This window comes from Liolophura sinensis, chromosome 2 (assembly GCF_032854445.1).
Source record: "Liolophura sinensis isolate JHLJ2023 chromosome 2, CUHK_Ljap_v2, whole genome shotgun sequence".
NCBI classification, from domain to species: Eukaryota; Metazoa; Mollusca; class Polyplacophora; order Chitonida; family Chitonidae; genus Liolophura; species Liolophura sinensis.
In genome coordinates this window covers 22,427,012-22,449,035 of record NC_088296.1, presented here as the reverse complement: position 1 = coordinate 22,449,035, position 22,024 = coordinate 22,427,012, and the positions used below count along the sequence as shown (strand labels likewise).

General features: G+C 41.3%; 1 protein-coding gene across 1 annotated transcript in view; it reads left to right on the top strand.

Moving 5' to 3' along the window:
- LOC135462581 (ralA-binding protein 1-like) overlaps nt 1-21,700 on the top strand; it is a 29,040-nt gene extending 7,340 nt beyond the window's left edge. The window contains exons 5-14 of the mRNA XM_064739805.1: nt 1,980-2,183; nt 2,777-2,895; nt 3,700-3,830; nt 4,445-4,646; nt 13,182-13,400; nt 13,442-13,915; nt 15,127-15,316; nt 16,477-16,560; nt 18,288-18,490; nt 19,445-21,700. Coding sequence (XP_064595875.1) covers nt 1,980-2,183; nt 2,777-2,895; nt 3,700-3,830; nt 4,445-4,646; nt 13,182-13,400; nt 13,442-13,915; nt 15,127-15,316; nt 16,477-16,560; nt 18,288-18,490; nt 19,445-19,579 — 1,961 coding nt within the window. The 3' untranslated portion in view covers nt 19,580-21,700. The remainder of the gene's footprint in view (nt 1-1,979; nt 2,184-2,776; nt 2,896-3,699; nt 3,831-4,444; nt 4,647-13,181; nt 13,401-13,441; nt 13,916-15,126; nt 15,317-16,476; nt 16,561-18,287; nt 18,491-19,444) is intronic.
- The last annotated feature ends 324 nt before the right edge of the window (nt 21,701-22,024 follow it).

Genomic DNA, 22,024 nt, shown 5'->3' with positions numbered 1-22,024 from the left:
TGGTAAGTCAGTCAAGGGAGGTAACTCTCAGTGCCTGATGGCATAGAGCTGCCAGCCATCTTTAGGGAATGTATAGACTACATTGAGGAGCATGGTAAGTCAGTCAAGGGAGGTAACTCTCAATGCCTGATCCAACACATATATATGTATGTCCTAGCTCGTTCTGTAAGTGGCAGAAACATTTTGTAATAGCTCATCAATGTCATGGTGTAAGCTAATTTAACTTCACAGGCCACAATACAAGGATGAACTTGGAGATCGAAATATCGCTCGCCTGGATTATCGGTCAGCAGATCGAAGTTTTGATCACCTGTACAAGTCCAGGCTGATTGGCTGAGCTGCTCATCGTTTTCTTGTGGGCCCTATGTAAAAACTTCTCCATCATCTGGAGGAATGTCACCGTCCAGAAAGGTGTATGGGAACCCCAAACCCATACATTTATTTAACTATCTGAGTACCGAGAAGTTGTGTACCAACATAGTTACTTTCAGCTACATATACACACATTGCCATGTAAAGATAAAGGGCTACCACATTTTACAAACCATATGTTTTCTTCATTTTAAAAGAACCAGGTTTGATCACATTTGAATGAAAACTCGTACATATAATTGTCATATATATTGACTGTTTTTAATAATATCGTGTCATTGAGTAATTTATAACATTGAAATAGTGTTAATTAAAATATTAATCATTAAATTACATTCAAAATTCTGTATATTTTTGTATGATGGGACAACATTGTTGTTTTCACCCCGGCCTCCGCCCACCATAATGCCGGGCGCGATCGTATAGGTAAAATATTTTTGAATGCAGAGTAAAGTGTCAATCAAATACAAATATTGTTACGTCACAGGTTAGTTATATAACCGTAACGATCATTGTTCAGGACAATATACTCTTCGTGGAACAACCATTTGTTAAATATGTTTTGATGAATGGTTTCCGTCTTTTTCAAGGTCATTTATCAAACCATGTGTATCCACGAACTCCTCGGTGTGAACATTTATTTAGGATTAAGAAACCAGACATTTCATTGGTCACGGAATATTCGTTGAGCCAATCATAGGTCACATTTAATATAAGTAGTCTACGCTCACTGATGCAAGCAGCCTTTTTCACGTCAGTTACTGACTTAAATGATCATTTATTTTTTAAACTGGCGCAGAGACAGATTTTCTTGTTAGTAAAAAAAATTTATATATTTGCGACCAACTGTTGTACTTGACAACACATGAAATTATCGTTCCCCTGCAGTTTACATGATGAACGAGAACTCTTATGAAACTGATCGGCCAGTTCGATCGCCTCTTATGTCGAGACCTGACTTCAGTATACCCCAGTCCATGTGGAAATCTAGACTATTATCGCTTTCTGGTCTCAGGGTCTGGTTTTGGATACAGGTATAGAAAGATGGTGTAAAAGCGTGGACTAAAGTTGACGAAACGCCCAGTGCTTAAAAAATACATAATGGGGATTGTGATCATACACTGCTGATTGGCTCTACTATTGTCACAGTTGTGAGCTTTTTAAATCTTTGCCAATAGAGGAAGTTGGAGATCGAAAAACATCGTGTGACATTCTTTGACATCAAAAATGTTAGGCGACTTTTCTTGTCATTGATTTACCAATCATTCGGCACACAGTGTTATGAAGGCGCATATAATTAGATCTCTTTCTTTTAGGAACCTGTAAGTTCGCAAACTTTCAGTTCCTCCGTTTTTTTTTCCGTTTTTTTTTTTTTTTAATTGTTTTTGTACTCATACTCCCATGTTTTAGTAAATGTAATCAAAAAGTTGCCCAACATTCCTGAGAGGTGTCATGGTACAGTTACACTTAATATACTCATCAAATCTGAAGTCTGGTTTTTGCTAGGCAGTTGTATATACCTTTCTCAATTTCAGGTCTTAAGTCACCAATCAAATCAAAATTCAGTTCTTTTTTGGCCAGTTACATACGTCTTTCTTAATTGTCAGGTCTGAACTGTGAAGGTATCTACAGAATCTCAGGTGTGAAATCTAAGGTACAGCAGCTTAAGGAGTGTTACAACAAAGGGTTACCTGCGTACCTGTATGAACATGAGCCTAATGTGGTGGCCAGTCTACTGAAGCAGTTCCTCAGGGAGCTACCTGAGCCTGTCCTCACCACCTCCCTCATGGCCAAATTTGAGGAGGCCTCCAGTAAGTGAACACTTTTTCCCTCACTTACAGTTCTTTGATGTTCCCAAATACAAATGATGTACAAACAAGACCCTAACATAGTGGCCGGTCTACTGAAACTGGAGCTGATTCTACATAGCTGTTAAACTTCTTTACAAAGCTTACTTTTTGGTATTGGAAGTTGAAATTTTGATGGATTTCTCTTAAAAATAGATAAAAATAGAAGGAAATATGCTGTCCCTAAAACTGCCATGACAACCTAAACTGGTGCATGAGTATGACCCATAAACCAAAGCAGTGATGTATCATGTGGTGGGGGCGAAGTCTAGCAGTCAGCTGCCACCATTTCAACATTTGGCATGATGAGTTGCTAAACTGAAGTCTGAGGATGCCGGTTTGGAACTCAAAAGTGAATTATTTTCTGTCAAAAATTTACCATATTAATTTTGCAACATAATGTTTAGAGGACATCTTGTACATGTCTTGTAAAAAAGGGTTCTTCTTTTGGTTTGTAACTCTCTTTGGTTTATCATATCATTTCCGCACTGAAGATTTAATTCCGTCTTCATGGCCTTAACTTGAAAATGTGGGTTTAATTTCTTGTTTGATTGTAGCTCTGAAGACAGACGCCAAACGTCTGGAGGCATTCAGAAAGTTGCTGGAGGAGCTGCCTTTGTGTAACCGGTTACTTCTGTCCTGGATGATTGTACACATGACTCATATCATAGAACATGTAAGTTTGCATGACTCATATTGTAGAACATGTGAGTACACATGATTCATATCATAGAACATCCAAGTACACATGACTCATATCATAGAACATGTGAGTACACAACTCATATCATAGAACATGTGAGTACACAACTCATATCATAGAACATGTGAGTACACAACTCATATCATAGAACATGTGAGTACACAACTCATATCATAGAACATGTGAGTACACATAACTCATGTCAGAACATGTGAGTACACATGACTCATATCATAGAACATGTGAGTACACATGACTCATATCATAGAACATGTGAGTACACATGACTCATATCATAGAACATGTGAGTACATATGTCTCATACATATACTCGCAGATATGAGTTCTGCTTGTCTATTTCAGGGTAGAAGAACAAAATGTAAGTACATACAGATGCATTAACTCTTGTTCTGTGTCTGAATCCCGAAGCGCCCAGAACATGCATGTATATGTACCCACATGCAAATCTACTAACTCTTTCCTCTCTCGGGCCGTAAGTGGGAAGGTCTGTCAGCAACCTTTGCATTGTCGTGGGTTTCCCCTGGGCATTGCCTGATTTCCTCCCACCATAATGCTGACCGCTGTCATATAAGTGAAATATTCTTGAGTACGGCGTAAAACACGATTTAAATAAATAAAAAAAAATGAATCTTTCCTCTCTCTCTGTCTGTCTTTCTGTCTGTCTGTCTCTCTTGTCTATTCTCGAGAAGGCTCAAAACAAATAAACAGTCACACACGAATGTACTACTGCTTAACTCTCCCTTGTCCATTTTCCAGCAAGCCCAGAACAAGATGTCCCTTCAGAACGTGTCCATTGTCCTCAGTCCTACCATGCAGATCAGCCACAGAGTCCTCAACGTCTTCTTCTCACTGGCCACTAAACTCTTTGGGGACACACAGATCAAGAAGTGAGTATATGAACACTAAGTCATAGATTCACCAGCTGTTATCGCTTGTTGGGCCCCAGTAACAATAAAAAGCGGTTGACAACACATGTGGCTGTTTTGCCATTTGTTGATGACCTCTGTTTTCTACAGAGTCTGTAAGTCACATAAGGGTAAAAAGTTTGTCAGTATCTTGGCAAAGCCTGACAAATTTTCAGTATGGCATTAAGTATTAAGCAGAAATCAGATAAATGAAAAAATTAAATTAAAAACATGATAGGTAGAGAGAATCTGTGAGAGAGACCAGGAATTCATTCACGGTAGATAGCATAATCCCAAGATTATCTCCCCTTGTTTCTCTACCTCTATATCAAGGGTGCTGAATTGTTAATTTTCATATCTGCTCAAGGCTTTCAGTCCCCACCAGAAACTTTGCCCTTAGCCCAAGATTTAAGATTTAGGAAACTTATTAAGAATGACCAAATTTTAAGAAAAACAATTTTGTTTTTGTATTATTTCAGGTCTGTTATTTTCATTGTTAAATGAACAAAATTCACTACACTGAAAATAAGCGAACAGGGTCATAAAATACACTCTTTAAACTTACCATGGGCTAATTTCCCCACCTTACCCCTCAGGTACGTCCCCCCGCTGCGGCCAGCTACCTCTCGTTGGTCCCTGGAGTTGCCAGACAACCCTGCAGCCTTGGAAGAAGAGCTGCACAAGCAGGAGTCCTTGCTGAACGCCTTGCATGAGGAGATAAAGATGGGTGTGGAGGATCCGTCCAAAGAGGAGCAGCTGTGGGAGGTGCAGAGAGTGGTCACTCAGCTCAAGAGGAAGGTCAGTTCTCCTCTTAACTGTTCATCAACTAAATTTTTCTAAATGACTGTTGTACATTTTGACTGATTCTGAAAGCTCTATTGATCCTAGAAAGGTGTTTTGATGTAGATATCCTCCTGCAAAATTTTAAGTTAGTTAATTGGGGGATTTCATGGAGGGTTCTGCAAGTTTAGCACTGTTAGACAGGTGTAGAAAGTTTGACCTGATTTCACTAATTTGGATTCCCTAACTGAGACTGACGTTCAACATTGTGCGATGAGCGTTATCAGACTCGACTTACGATTACGATTATTTTGGGGAATTTCGGACAATTCTGTATTTAAATGGCCATACTGCTTTGGCACCAGTCAGAGTTAGGGGGTTACACAGCCAGTCTATAGCCCTGTGAGCATTGTCCATACCCATGCCATCCGTCACGCGGTCTGCTGGCAAGTGTTCAACCTTGTGAAAACAAGTTAGTTCCCCTATGCAAGGCATAGGCTTTTATGTTTGGATAGCTTGGGACAGTGTTGCAGAGTTGTGAGGTCATAACAGCAAACTGCCTCACCTCAGCACCTTCTGAAAAGCTTGCAGAAATGCCATTATAGTTTATGACATTTATTTGCCTGGAAAAATACACTTTTTTGTGAAATCTCATGTCATCCACCATACTTTCCACGTGTACAGCATCATTTGTCTGTATGTCGGCCTGCCTGTTTGACAGCAACTTTATGTGAAAGTTACAAGATGAGTTGAATCAAGTGTTATTTGATAATGAACTGGGTCCTGATGCTGGAATTTTTTGAACAATTCTTCAGCGTTGCTAGATTGGGACAAAAATGCGAAGTGTTGTGCTTTTAGCTGTGAAGGAGGTTTACTGATTCGAATGCCTTCTGGTTTGTCTTGTTTATTTGATTGGGATTTCAGGGCATCTTCAAGAATTGAGTAAATAACAAGTAAATATTCAACCACTTTCACCATCCCAACCCTTCCCCCCCACCCATCTCTTCCCTCCCACCCATCTCACCACCCCACTCCATTCCAACCCTTCCCTCCCACCCATCTCTTCCCTCCCACCCATCTCACCACCCCACTCCATTCCAACCCTTCCCTCCCACCCATCTCACCATCCCAACCCTTCCCTCCCACCCATCTCTTCCCTCCCACCCATCTCACCACCCCACTCCATTCCAACTCTTCCCTCCCACCCATCTCACCATCCCAACCCTTCCCTCCCACCCATCTCACCATCCCAACCCTTCCCTCCCACCCATCTCACCACCCCACTCCATCCCAACCCTTCCCTCCCACCCATCTCACCACCCCACTCCATCCCAACCTTTCCCTCCCACCCATCTCACCACCCACTCCATCCCAACCCTTCCCTCCCACCCATCTCACCACCCCACTCCATCCCAACCTTTCCCTCCCACCCATCTCACCACCCTACTCCATCCCAACCCTTCCCTCGCAGCCATCTCACCACCCTACTCCATCCCAACCTTTCCCTCCCACCCATCTCACCACCCCGCTCCATTCCAACCCTTCCCTCCCACCCATCTCACCATCCCAACCCTTCCCTCCCACCCATCTCACCATCTCAACCATCTCACCACCCTACTCCATCCCAACCTTTCCCTCCCACCCATCTCTTCCCTCCCACCCATCTCACCACCCCACTCCATCCCAACCCTTCCCTCCCACCCATCTCGCCACCCCACTCCATCCCAACCCTTCCCTCCCACCCATCTCACCACCCCACTCCATCCCAACCCTTCCCTCCCACCCATCTCACCACCCCACTCCATCCCAACCTTTCCCTCCCACCCATCTCTTCCCTCCCACCCATCTCACCACCCCACTCCATCCCAACCCTTCCCTTCCACCCATCTCACCACCCCACTCCATCCCAACCCTTCCCTCCCACCCATCTTACCACCCCCATTTCATCCCAACCCTTCCCTCCCACCCATCTTACCACCCCACTTCATCCCAACCTTCCCTTCCACCCATCTCACCACCCCACTCCATCCCAACCCTTCCCTCCCACCCATCTCACCACCCCACTCCATCCCAACCCTTCCCTCCCACCCATCTCACCACCCTACTCCATCCCAACCTTTCCCTCCCACCCATCTCACCACCCCACCCTAATCCCTCACTTCTGCCCACCTCACCTCTCACACCATCTCAATCCCTCTGTCTCATCTCACCACCCCACCACCCCAATACATCCCAAAAACCTCCCTTCTGTCCCTCTCACCACCCCCCTCTATCCCAACCCTTCCCTCCCACCCATCTCACCACCCCCACTCCATCCCAACCTTTCCCTCCCACCCATCTCACCACCCACTCCATCCCAACCCTTCCCTCCCACCCATCTCACCACCCCACTCCATCCCAACCTTTCCCTCCCACCCATCTCACCACCCTACTCCATCCCAACCCTTCCCTCGCAGCCATCCCACCACCCTACTCCATCCCAACCTTTCCCTCCCACCCATCTCACCACCCCGCTCCATTCCAACCCTTCCCTCCTACCCATCTCACCATCCCAACCCTTCCCTCCCACCCATCTCACCATCTCAACCATCTCACCACCCTACTCCATCCCAACCTTTCCCTCCCACCCATCTCTTCCCTCCCACCCATCTCACCACCCCACTCCATCCCAACCCTTCCCTCCCACCCATCTCACCACCCCACTCCATCCCAACCCTTCCCTCCCACCCATCTTACCACCCCCATTTCATCCCAACCCTTCCCTCCCACTCATCTTACCACCCCACTTCATCCCAACCTTCCCTTCCACCCATCTCACCACCCCACTCCATCCCAACCCTTCCCTCCCACCCATCTCACCACCCTACTCCATCCCAACCCTTCCCTCCCACCCATCTCACCACCCTACTCCATCCCAACCTTTCCCTCCCACCCATCTCACCACCCCACCCTAATCCCTCACTTCTGCCCACCTCACCTCTCACACCATCTCAATCCCTCTGTCTCATCTCACCACCCCACCACCCCAATACATCCCAAAAACCTCCCTTCTGTCCCTCTCACCACCCCCCTCTATCCCAACCCTTCCCTCCCACCCATCTCACCACTCCACTTCATCCCAGTCCTTCCCCCCTCCACCCATCTTTTCCCTCCCACCCATCTCACCACTCATACCAACCCAACACATCCCAAAAACCTCCCTCCTGTCCATCTCACCGCCCCACTCCATCTCAATCCCCCACTCCTGCCCATCTCACAACCCCACTCCATCTCAATCCCCCTGACCTCCTCCCACCCATCTCACCACCAAACCCAATGGCCATCCAAACCAACACGCATAAAAAACTAACCCTGGGTTCCAACATCCTCATGAAGAAGGTGTATCGCATGATTGTTAGGTGCTTCATCTAAAGTTTGGTATGTAAAAGTTTACTTTCAAAAGCGCATAAAGGCCTTGAAACAACATTTTGCTGACAGTCCTTACAATGCCTATTAATATCATTCTGTACATTCCCTCGCTGTTGACCAAAGTGTGACTGGACGTTGCTTCTTGTTAGCATCCTGCACATTGTCTTGCTGGTGAGAGCAAAGTGTGAAACATGAGGAATTAAAGAAAATAATAGGATGGTTTCAAGTGTACACAGAGCTGGCTAGACTGCGAGACATCACCCAGTCAGTGAGAAGTTGCTGAAAATAGCACATGACCAGGAAGAGCCACTTAAAACCACCGTACTTGACACACTTATCTTATGTACTTATCCTAGGCAGGATTTGCCACTCATGTAACACAAGCTCCCTGATACTTGCTACTATTCTTTAAATTAAAAGAGCAACTTTGGTGGTATTTTTTTATTTCACCAGATATTTACAACATATTTACGTTAGATGACAGTTGGAAGTGTAGGAATAAAACCCCAGGGGGCTTGTCCTGTCCCTGTAGTAACTTTAATAAAATTTGTTTTAATGGAATTGAAACAAAGGTGAAAATTAGTAATAATGTTATTCTCATACAAATACTACTGTCTGTACAGTATAAGAAACAAATATTTGTAGTCTAAAGTATCCTTTCTAGTAAGTATGGTTCTAAGGTTCCTTTTGTAAGCAGATTTTCACGGGCGTACTTTAAGATTGTGAGGCAATTTATTCCATTGGCTGGGGCCTTTGGCGCTCAGTGAAAAAGAAAGAGAGATTTGTTCCGTGAAACTTGTTAATTCATGCAGTGGATTCGTTGCATTTTTAAAGTGCTCTGAAAAAGCCAAATTAAGCAGCAAACAGAAATGTAAATTTATTTATTTATTGGATTGGTGTTTTACACCGTATTCAAGAATATTTCACTTATACGACGGCGGGCAGCATTATGGTGCGAGGAAACTGGGCAGAGTCTGGTGGAAACCCACGACCATCGGCAGGTTGCTGGAAGACCTTCCCATGTATGGCCAGAGAGGACACCAGCATGAGCTGGACTTGAACTCACAGCGACTGCATTGGTGCAGAAATATAAATTACTGTAATTTCTTTTTTGTTGATTCCCTGTGTTTTATTGACCTGACAGTGTTGTTTTGGGGTTTGTTTGGAAGGTAGGATGATATCCTACTGGGCAAACTTTAGGTATTGGGACCAAAACAATTATTTTATGACCTTTATTGTAATCTATATATCCAGTGTGCTGAAGTTAACAGGATAACAGCTGTAAGTTTTAGAATGTTCTGAACTGTGGAATGTGACAGGAAGTCAAAACTTGTGAGAAACAAGAGTAATGCGTGCTTAACTTCTAATCGTTCTCAAGCACTTCAGTGTGCATGCCTGGACAGTTACAGTGTAAGTTGATATCAGAGAAGGACTTTGGTTCCAGAAGTGTGTATAAGAGTTTTCTTTTTGGTGTCAGTCAGTCACTGGCTCAGTCCTGCATCATTGAGTATATTGTAGAAGGCAAAATTTTTGAAGAAGCTCACTGTAACTTTAATAGTATAAGACTTCCGTGGCTGCAGAAGGTAAGGATTTCATCATAACTTTATTCTGTCTATGTTGATGCCGAACAAGGTACAAAAGTAAATTTGGGTTCTGAAGATTTTTTTATGCATTAAAATGGGGAGAATTAAGTGAAGAAATTAAAGGCATTTGTTATTGATAATTTTTAATCCACTCTTGTGTCGACATTTCAGCATGGTTTTCATTAAGATTTAGGATGCTTTAAGTACTAAGTTATCCAGAAGAAAATGTCACTTGATAAAATATATGTGGTATGGTCGCCAGGTTTATGGGTAAAGGTGACGTGTATGCATGGTTACCATGGTTACTGCACAGTACAGAGCATAATGGTCACAATTCAGTTCAGCTTTAAACATTGTGCATGGCACTGCGCCGGCATGGCAGTGTGTGACAGTAGCCACAGCTACAGCATCACTGCAATCCTCTTATGACCTGCACTGTGCTAGTACTGTGTAGCCAGAGACTATGCGATACATACCTCACATGGAATTGCCACACAGTAATGAGGCACATCCATGTAGCACTTTTTGGACCTTTCTGAACTGTATCACTCAGTTCAGTACCGTCCAGTATATTATAAGGTCACAACTTGGCTGTGCATGTAAAGAAAAACATATTTCAGATGCTATGTTCGAACGGCATTATTGGCATTATTCCGTGTAGATTGATAAGTACTTCTTGTGAAGCCCTGAAATTGGCCAATTCAGAGTTCAAAAACCAGTGTAGTTTTTTCCCCAAAATCAGACTGAAAAGTTTGCTCTTTCATGTGGGAAAATAGTTTATGAATTAGGGTAGATGTACATACAGTTGATACATGTACTTCATGGTCTCACTAAAGTGTGATTTTTATTAGTTTAGCAAGAAAAAAAAGTAGCCTGTAAAATATGAGTATATAAAAATGCTAAAAATGCTAAGTGACGAGCTGTAGGAGTGTGACCTTTGCCCTTCAAGATCTGTATGGCTATCCAAACCACGGCCCCCTCCTCTTGACACAGATACTGTTATCAGCTTATCAGGACAGTATTAAATAAAAACAGGTTACGTCTGACTATACATGTACATCCACAACTAGAAGAAGGCTACATGCTGAAGCTTGAGCAAACATAAAGGTTTGGTCAGAAACAATTTTTTAAGTATGGGCATGTTAAATGAGTCTATCTGTTGATCAGCAAGTATTTATGTCATGGGGTAGTATTGTTAGAGCTACAGTAACTTTTGTTGGCATAATGACTAATGTCACTAGGTAGGTGTCGACCTCTCCATGGTTTTGGACGGTCTGGAACGTTTTCAAACCCACCTTGAACAGTTTGGAAAAAGTTCATTTATCCGTGTTACTGTGGGACAAATAAGGTATTTAGAGAAGCTTCAAGAGCAGTGTAAGTGAAACGGAAAATTAGAATACTTGACTATTAGGTTTATTGTGGGTTAGAGCATGTTATTTTTAATGGCCTAGTCACACCAATTTAAATTGTTGTTTTACAGGTGAAATAAAAGTTGAAAATCATTTAAATTGTGGAATGTGTGAGCTTTTCAAGCAGTTTATGTCATTCAAGATATATTTCATTGGAAAGTCTTGAAAAACGTGAAACTTAATGAAAACATGAAAATCAGACAAAATAAAAACTTTAAGGTGGATTTTCAGTTTTGTTTTTATTCCATTTTTGGGGATTTTTTTAGAGGAGAATCGCCTGTAAAACACAAATTAAAACTGTTGTCACTTCATGCACATGTTGTTTGATAGTTCCACCACTCTTTTATCTAGTGCTGCTTCACTGAGACGCCTTCCCGAAGGTCGACCAGTTGTTGCACTATCCCTGAACGCCTCTTATAAGGTCTTAAATGTAGGTGTGACTCGACCCAGGATTGACCCTGGATCTACGGCTCCCGAAGCGGACGCTCTACCAACTGTGCTATCGGGGCCGGTGATAGTTTATATGTAGAAAACTACATGTACTACTGTACATAGATTTGAAGCTAAGGCAGCTTTTCACCAATGTGAGAAAAAACTCCTATGGTTTAAAGTCACAGTGCTTCTCAGTGACACTGGCATATTCATTATCGGTGCTGAAGGTTGTTGTTATTCCCAGGTACATACATTTGTAGCTAAGATGTGTACAAGCTTGGAGGAATTACAGCAGTGAGCACATGGCTCCTGACGTGAACTCGAGCTTCAGGTACTTGTGATTGTACGCAGTAACTGGAGATTTATTCATTCACGAGCATAATACATGCACCTGGTTCTAATGTTGAAGATTTAAAGATATCACAGCTCATAACCTGTATTGTACCACTGTGAGAGCGTATAAAGGTAGGTAGGCCAGTGGAGGCTAAGGCTGGCCAAAAACATTGGCAAATTTGGCAGGGGTGGTGAGGTTGGGTTGTGAGTTCAGTTGTTTTGACTTTGCCATGCAGGTCATGTCTTGAGCCTTGAGTTGTTTGTTACCATGATATTTTGAAATGGTTTTTAACTCATAGCGTTCCCCCGTGCACAGCACACTTTTCTCCTCCTCCCCCTTCCCCCCCCCCCCATACTGCTAACCCACGTTGAAAATTCTTCAGTATAGCAATATAAATATATGAATAAATAAAAAGTAAACATTTCTTTTAGCTGTATTCATTGTAGTTCACTTTGTCTGAAATTAGCATCTCTCATGCCAAGCAAGCTTAAGGTGGAGCTGATTTTAAGGAAAATCAGGATTTTGAAAGCATCTAATTGTTGACCAAAATATCCCAAACTTATCACTTTACTAATGGGGGCTAGTAATAGAAGAAATTTCAACTGGTTTTAATGGAAAGATTTTCTTCCCTGCTAAGGTTATTGTGTCATGCCAATAGCTCACCACTGGCACATCAAAAACTAATGTCTATCTCACTAGACCTGATCTTCTAGCGTTGCACTTAGCCTTTGCCTAGTGTTTGGGTGTAGATTTGGTGGGGTCATCTCTAGATATGGTGCGTCATTCTACTACCAGTCATGCACTGTCAGCTCCACACATAAATGCTAACTGCAGACAAACCACCATTACACCTACACCACCACACCTACACCATCACACCTACACCACCACACCTCCACCATCGCACCATCACACTTTCACCATCACACCTCTACCATCACACCTCCACCATCACACCTCCACCATCACACCATCACACCTCTACCTTCACACCTCCACCTTCACACCTTCACCATCACACCTCCACCATCACACCTCCACCACCACACCTCCACCATCAGACCATCACACCTCTACATTCACACCTCCACCATCACTCCTCCACCACCACACCTCCATCACCACACCTCCACCATCAGACCATCACACCTCTACCTTCACACCTCCACCATCACTCCTCCACCATCACACCTCCGCCATCACGCTTCCACCAAAGTTTTAACCTGCCTTGTAATATTCCCATAGTGTTTTTAACACCAGATTATTTGTATATGTTTGTTCCTGCCACCATAATGCTATCTGCCGTTGGATAAGTCAAATATTCTTGAGTATGGCATAAAACACCAAATAAATAGCTGAATTTTATACATTTATGTTTGTGTTTCAGATCAAATTTGCACACAAGGCCACAGATGCCGCTGATCGCCGTAAGAAAGAGCTAGAATCAAAGAAGCCCAAAGTGGTTTCGGAACTGGATGAGTTGAATTTGGAGTTACAGCCTGTAGCGGAAGGTAAAGAGGACAGGGTCAAGGAAGCAGCCAAATCTCAACCTGAACAAGAAAGTCAAGAAAAAGAAATCATCAAAAAGGTTGAACCAGCAAAAGACGTTCAGGACAGTCACAGCTGAAATAAACACAGTTCCAGTAGGTGTCAACGAAGTGTCTGAAGGTGAAAAGGTTCCTGACAAAACTTCTGAAGGTGAAAAGGTTCCTGACGAAACTTCTGAAGGTGAAAAGGTTCCTGACAAAACCTCTGAAGGTGAAAAAGTTTCTGATAAAACTTCTGAAGGTGAAAAAGTTCCTGACAAAACTTCAGAAGGTGCAAAGATTCCTACAGCTCCTGAGGCTGCAGTCGTCGACGAACCAGCTCCTGTGGCTACAAGCGGAGTACGCTCTAGTGAGCCTGAGAAGGAGACCACTGAAATCAAACGTGTGGAACCCCCTGTGGCCAAAGCGATTGAAACCCACTGAAGTGGTGAAAAATAGTGGGCCAGAGACACGAAGAGTGACTACAGCAACACCAGCAGCAACGACTGCAACGCCGGCAACAATAATAACAGCAACAACAACAGTTGCAGATATTACAACAAAATCTCAGGTGAAAACAGCCGTCAAAGAACAGGTAAGTTTTTTAGTTACCATGTCATAATGAAAATCAATAATGTTTATGAGTATAAATTTTAGAAATGTTGTCTGTACTGGTTATAGTATTACAGGAAAAGATTACCTCATATGATATTAAGAACCCATGTCCCATCTGCTTGTGTATTGCCGTATCAAGGTCCATGCTTACAGCAGTCATGGGGGGAGCCATTTTGAAAGAGGATTATTCATGATTAGTTGGTGAAATATACCTTGGTATTACAGGTAATTTACGGTAAGGGAAAAACTGTATTTCACTTCGTTGTCCTGTAATAATGCTCGTCAAGAAGCATAGAAGGGCGTTAAAATACCTCAATGCCAACATTACGGCCTTAAAATGATACCTCAGTGCCAACATAATGGCCTTAAAATGATACCTCAATGCCAACATAAAGGTCTTCAAATGATACCTCAGTGCCAACATAAGAGCCTTAAAAAGATACCTCAGTGCCAACATAAGAGCCTTAAAGTGATACCTCAGTGCCAAAATAAGGGCCTTAAAATTATACCCCAATGCCAACATAAGAGCCTTAAAATGATATCTCAATGCCAACATAAGGGCCAGAAAATGATACCCCAATGCCGACATAAGAGCCTAAAAATGATACCTCAATGCCAACATAAGGGTCTTAAAATGATACCCCAATGCCGACATAAGAGCCTAAAAATGATACCTCAATGCCAACATAAGGGCCTAAAAATGATACCTCAATGCCAACATAAGGGCCTTAAAATGATACCTCAGTGCCAACATAAGAGCCTTAAAATGATACCTCAATGCCAGCATAAGGGCCCTAAACTGATCCCTCAATGCCAGCATGAGGGCCTTAAAATGATACCTCAGTGCAAACATAAGAGCCTTGAAAAGATACCTTAGTGCCAACATAAGGTCCTTAAAATGATACCCCAATGCCAACATAAGAGCCTTAAAGTGATACCTCAGTGCCAACATAAGGGCCTTAAAATGATACCTTAATTTACCTGATACCTAAATGATAGCCAAAATGCCAACACTTAATGTTTTTCTGACATTAAAGAAATCAATCAAACGTAAAAATAAGAAACAACTTTTATGTGGTCCTATAAAGGTGGATGAATCAATCAGAATCAACCAAAATGTGTCACTTGAAAAAAACAAAGTCACAGATTGAATTAATCATACCAATTACATAACAATATATACATTTTCAGCCACAACCAGTTCCTGTCCTTAAGCCAACGGGACCAATCAAGCCTCATCTGCAGATATCTCAGCAGCCTCTGCAACCAATCAACGTCTGCCCTCAGAGTCGATCGTCAACACTGGAGGGCTCCGACTCATTTGATCAGGACAAAATGGCTACAGATACAGATGTCAAGAAAGTGGCATCTACAAGTGAAGGTAGGATCAAACCCGGATCGGGTCACACTGAAAGGCTTTAAAAATGGTACTTGTTGCTGCCTCCCTTGGCGCTCAGCACTGAGAGGTGAGAGCAAGGAAACACGACTTGTTGTCAGGTGTCCGTATGATGTGACTGGGTGGGGTGTCATGTCTGGTGATACTTAAGTGGCGGCAGCACTTTGGCAGCATGGACTCGCCCTGTCAATAGAAGACACAGTATATGTACACACATCTAATGACTCCTCATCGTCATATGTATGAAAAACTGATAAGTATGATGTTAAACCCCATGCATGCATGTAAGTGTACATATATACATACAGTTGAAGGTAAGATGATGTTAAACCCCATGCATGCATGTAAGTGTACATATATACATACAGTTGAAGGTAAGATGATGTTAAACCCCATGCATACATGTAAGTGTACATATATACATACAGTTGAAGGTAAGATGATGTTAAACCCCATGCATACATGTAAGTGTACATAAATACATACAGTTGAAGGTAAGATGATGTTAAACCCCATGCATGCATGTAAGTGTACATATATACATACAGTTGAAGGTAAGATGATGTTAAACCCCATGCATGCATGTAAGTGTACATATATACATACAGTTGAAGGTAAGATGATGTTAAACCCCATGCATACATGTAAGTGTACATATATACATACAGTTGAAGGTAAGATGATGTTAAACCCCATGCATACATGTAAGTGTACATATATACATACAGTTGAAGGTAAGATTCACACAGACAAACTGTTTGTGAAAATTTTATGGCAGAAATGCTGAAAAATTGTTGAGAATGACCTGACAAAGCATCCCTAAGTTGGTTGTTCTGATCTTCCTATGTATGACCACAGAGGAAGCCAGTGTAAACCGGACTTGGACTCACAGTCACTGCGTTGGTGAAAGACTCCTGAATCATTGGGCTGGGCTAGCGTGCCAACAACCCAAACACAGAGTCCTCAAAGCACTGGAGTAGCTCTATAAAATCTTTGGAATGCACCTTGTGAATACAAATGTATACAGCTCACCACTTTAACTGACCACTCACTCACTCACAACTTTAACTGGGAACACTTGAAGAGTGTTTAAACTGTGAGAATTTATTACTTCATGGATGAAAGGTCGCTCAATCTGTTTATAGAACCAGTTCAGGATGAAGAGACCAAAAAGCTGTTGGAAGAAGAGTACGCCATGACACTAGAGGAAGAGGAACTTCTGGCTATTGGTGAGTTCACACTTTCCATAAAGCTGCAAACTTTTGATATTAAATTCCACATTTGATGCTGTCCAAAGTCACTTGGAAAACAGCCACAAAGCTGTAGATGTAGCACATTTACATATGCCTTTGTCTGATCACATCCTAGGTTGACACAACATGTGCAGCCAAATACATGCATACCCGAATTCCTCAACCTTTTCGCATATGAAAGAGCAGCTTTCATTGCAATTTATGCACATTTTTAATATGATTTTGGAGACAAAATTACATTGGTTGGATTGGCAAGATGCAGGGCTTCACAAAGAGTATACGTTTATCAGTCTACACAGAATAATGCCTTCAGAATATGCTTGAATAAACACTTTGCAAACATGGGAAATGGTTGAGGAATTAGGGTATCCAAATAGGGTATTCAAATGGGGTAACCAATTGGGGTATCCAAATAGGGTATTCAAATAGGGTATCCAAATAGGGTATTCAAATAGGGTATCCAAATAGGGTATTCAAATAGGGTAACCAAATGGGGTATTCAAATAGGGTATCCAAATAGGGTAACCAAATAGGGTATTCAAATAGGGTATCCAAATAGGGTAACCAAATAGGGTATTCAAATAGGGTATCCAAATAGGGTAACCAAATAGGGTATCCAAATAGGGTATTCAAATAGGGTAACCAAATAGGGTAACCAAATTCAGTCTCGGAATGAGGCGAAAATTTAAAGAGGCATTCTTCTTTCCAAATTATTTCTTTATTTTTATTTTTCTGTTGGTGTACATGAGTCTTGTCACACAGAATAGTCTACCTATATACTTGTTGTAAAAGAGAAGAAAACTTTAAAAAATGACACTCTAGGCTTAAAAGAGCACATTTTTTTCCATCTGGTTGTGCCTGCTGCATAATTCTGCGATTTTTCCTCACCATACACGTAAAGCCTCACAACGGGAAAGCTGGCATAAATCGCTGAGCCCATTGCGTCCTCCATCTTTAACACCCTGTAATTTATGCTGGGTGTGTGTTGCCTCTCAGCCAATGAGAGTCGTTACAACTGCTGACTTGTTCATGTAAACTCAGAACCTACGTCCAACATTCCGGTTTCACGATCGTCTAGCGGAAAACAAACTGTACTCTTCGCTACCTTCTGGGAAGAAGAGTTTTACCGGAAATGTACGAACTGCACTTCGGCGGTTTCCTACGGCAATTCTCCTAACACAGAAGACTTCAGGACTAGTTCTTAGACAAAATGGAGTCGTCTACAGCAGATTTTTGCACTGACTTTATTTATACTTTATCAACTTGAGGTACATATTAGAATTTTTTTATGGCATGTACCTGCCAGGATACTCTTTTCAATGGTAAATTTGTTTGATATTTAAATTTTCTTCTCCTTTAAGGCATGAAATTTTTGCCAGAACCAATGATATTTAAGCATGGTTTCCATGACAACAAGTGATTGGCTGAAGGTTTTATAAGGTGATTAAATCAGTGATCTGTCAAATACAAACCTGCGGATGGTCGTGGGTTTCCCTCAGGCTTTTCACGGTTTCCACCCACCATAATGCTGGCCGCCGTCGTATAAGTGATATATTCTTGAATACAGCATAAAACACCAATCAATCAAATAAATAAATCAATCAAGTACAAGCCTTGTTTTTCATGATATGGAGAACTGAATGTTTTACGGCTTCATTATTCCAAGAATCAGTCAGATGTATGCATGATTTCCATGACAACAGGGGATGAGCTGAAGCAGAAGATAGAGACTGAGCAGAGCGAGATTGAGCGCCTGAAGCAGGAGATTGTTGAGCTTCAGTACCTGCGGCAGGACTCCGATCTCGAGGATTACTCCTCGACGTCGGAGAGTAGCGATGAGAGCGAGGATGAGGAGGAACTGACGGAGCTACTGAACTCGCTGATTGCCGAGAACGAGGAGCTAGAGGTGAGGAATTCTGCCGAAAGGAGAAAACATTTTGGTATCATATGGCAACAAGAATCTTGAGAGCCATGTTAAACCCCTCGCGAACAGACAGAGATTTCATTATCCTGTGCACAAACACACATTTTAATATTCTGTGTGCAAATGAGCAGACAGATTAATGTTCCATTTGCAAAGAAATAGATGTTTTAATACTGGTATGCAACAGTTTTAACATTCAGTGTGCAAACAGATTGGTATATTAGTATTCAGTGTGCAAACAAACAAACATTTTAACATTCTAAGTGCAAGTGAACAGGCATTTTAACATTCTAAGTGCAAATGAACAGGCATTTTAACATTCTAAGTGCAAACAAACAGGCATTTTAATGTTCTAAGTGCAAACAAACAGACATTTTAACGTTCTAAGTGCAAACAAACAGACATTTTAACGTTCTAAGTGCAAACGCAGACATTTTAACGTTCTAAGTGCAAACACAGACATTTTAACATTCTAAGTGCAAACAAACAGACATTTTAATGTTCTAAGTGCAGACAGGCAGACATTTTAACATTATAAATGCAAACAAACAGACATTTTAATGTTCTAAGTGCAGACTGACAGACATGTTAACATTCCAAGTGCAAACAAACAGACATTTTCACATTCTAAATGCAAACAGGTATTTTAAGGTTCTAAGTGCAGACAGGCAGACATTTTAACATTTTAAGTGCGAACACAGACATTTTAACATTCTAAGTGCAGACAGACAGGCATTTTAAGGTTCTAAGTGCAGACAGGCAGACATTTTAATGTTCTAAGTGCAGACTGACAGACATGTTAACATTCCAAGTGCAAACAAACAGACATTTTAACATTCTAAATGCAAACAGGCATTTTAAGGTTCTAAGTGCAGACAGGCAGACATTTTAACATTCTAAGTGTGAACACAGACATTTTAACTTTGTGTGTTACAGAAAAAGAACTCTGAGCTTTGTCAGAAGATCCACGATGAACGGATGGCCTGCCTGGACTGTAAAGTGTCTATACGACTCATACAACAGAAGCAGCTCGACAGCGACAACATCCTTGATCGTGACAATCCAATCTGAGGAAGAGTGCTCCGCAAATCGGGAACACTCTCGGGGAAGGTTTGGAGCTGTCAGGCAATGTTACAGCGTTCTCTGTCTGGAGAATCAGATATGATGCCAGTTTGATTATTTGAAAAGGACTCTGGGAGATTGTGAACTGTTCAGCAGAGGAGCCTATTTGGGATTGGGATTCTTTCACTTGAACAGAATTACGTTATTTTGGTTAAACAGAGGATTTAATGCTAGTAGATAGTAGCCTGGTTATTGTTACACTTAAGAAAAGGTGGCAGTGTATAAAATAGTATGGTAAACAGGGAATTAAAAAGAAAAGGATCCAAATCTTCACCATTGGACTGTAACTGTGCAAAGGAGTGAATAGGAACAGATCTGGTGGCATTGAGATTTTGAAATGTGGCAAAAACAGAATTATTCAACAAAGATGAGGACAAAGTTGGTATGTTTAATGAGTCAAATGGGCAAAAGGTTAAAGGATATGTCTGATGAAGTGTGCTTTGTTGCATACAGTGTGGGATATGTGAACAGAGATGCATTGTAAAAAAAAAAAACATGTTGTGCATATATATATATATCTGTGCTTTTGATGAGCAAGAATTAATTACAAATTATAATTAATTACAATGTTTGCATTAGTCGAGGTACATGTGCCTATGTGCATTTTGAAGCGTCAGTGGTACAAGAGCAAGAACTTTTTCATTGTGCATTCTTCAACGCATTGTATCTGTTTTACTTATATTCTTTCAAAGTGCCATTCGTGCTTTCATTTGCCTTGGTTTCTGGTGCTTAATTTACCTTTTTTTTGGCATTCGTCTACATGTATATAAGTTTAATATTAACCATATGCTAGGTTACAATCAACCAGTGGGACACTGTGAGCAAGTGTTACTATTTAGTAATTTATAACTCCGTAACTTCATTTTATTGCATGCAACTAGAAAGCTGCATATACACCAAGTATACATGTGTTGAAATTACACAGTAGGTAAAACCGCCCTGTTATGGTGGACTTAAACATCAAATATTTCCTTGAGTTTTTGTCTACGTTTTTTTTTTTATATGGCAGTGGAAGTGTGTATCTTTGTGTATCACATGTTACAGTTTAATTTATCATTGTGCTCATAATACTATTTATTGTTACCCTGTCAGCAACCCTGATTGGGCTAGGTAGATGTAACTGTGTAACCACGTAGCCAATATATCCTGAAAAACACCCATCGGTTCAGTAAAGACCGAATGTGAATTGCCTCAGTGAAGTGATCATTGTTTTCACAACGGAACAAAGGGAGTTAACTTAGTCAACAGACACATATTACATCAGCAGCAGGATATGGGAATAGCCATGTTCCCCCAAGTGACCCACGCTGTCCAATAAAAAGTGTAGTACTTTGTCTGATGGGGGATAAACGAAGTAGCATTTTCTGTGAGCCTTTCAAGCAGGCAACAATTGAAATTATTTGTCTCTGCTTATAGATCTTCACCAATCTTGTCTATAATACAGTAGGCTGTATTTATCATTTGGAAAAACCCTCGACCCCCGTGAAAACCCTCAGGATCAAGCTGGAGTTTAGAGTCAATTTTCTAGTCAAACCAACCCTCATTTCTCACACGATGGTGTATCTATACAACATGATTGGTAAACGGTCTAGTGCTCTGGACTGTAGATTGAAATAACAATTTCTAAATTATTCAAATATGATTGGATGTCTTGAGGAGGACTGAAGAGTGACTTCAGAGCCCTGTGAAAAGGTGATTTAAAGGGAGATAACTCTCATGCAACAGTATTTGCCTTGTGCTTAATGGCGGGTGCTGAAAGATTTTTTAAAACGCTTGACAGATAGACGTGTACAGTCATTACATGAAATTTGAAACTTGTCATTGTCTGTGTTTGTAAATAGTGTACATTCTATGGACCATTCTTGTTACACATGCCAATGTGTTCTGTTACGTGTTGTCAGTCTAAACACTTCTTATAGCTCTAAACGTGTGTAGAAAGTAAACATGCTTCTTTTTATGTGTACATACTAGAGGTCATTTTAGTGCTGACTGTGTAGACTATTAGGTTTTGTATATAGTGGTAGGTGGTTATGGACCAATGATAGATACTCTTAGAAAAAATCATGGAAACCTGGAAATTTGTCACCTAACCTTCCATTGGTTGTTTTTACAGAAACTCTCCATGTGATGAGTCTCAAAAGTTGAAAGTTGAATAAAATTCCACTTGCTGAACTATTAAAACATTTTAAAATTTTTTTAGCGTGCATGGAAATTTTACCATATAAAGACAAGGCCAAAGCAAAACCTATTTAAAACATTACATTGAATAAGAACAAACCATCAATACAGTAAGCATAATTAAACATTTTATTCAACTTTACAAATTTGATTCAATTCAAAAGCCTCCCTTGGATGTATGTTAAGTTTAAATAAGGCAGATATGTTCATCTTTGC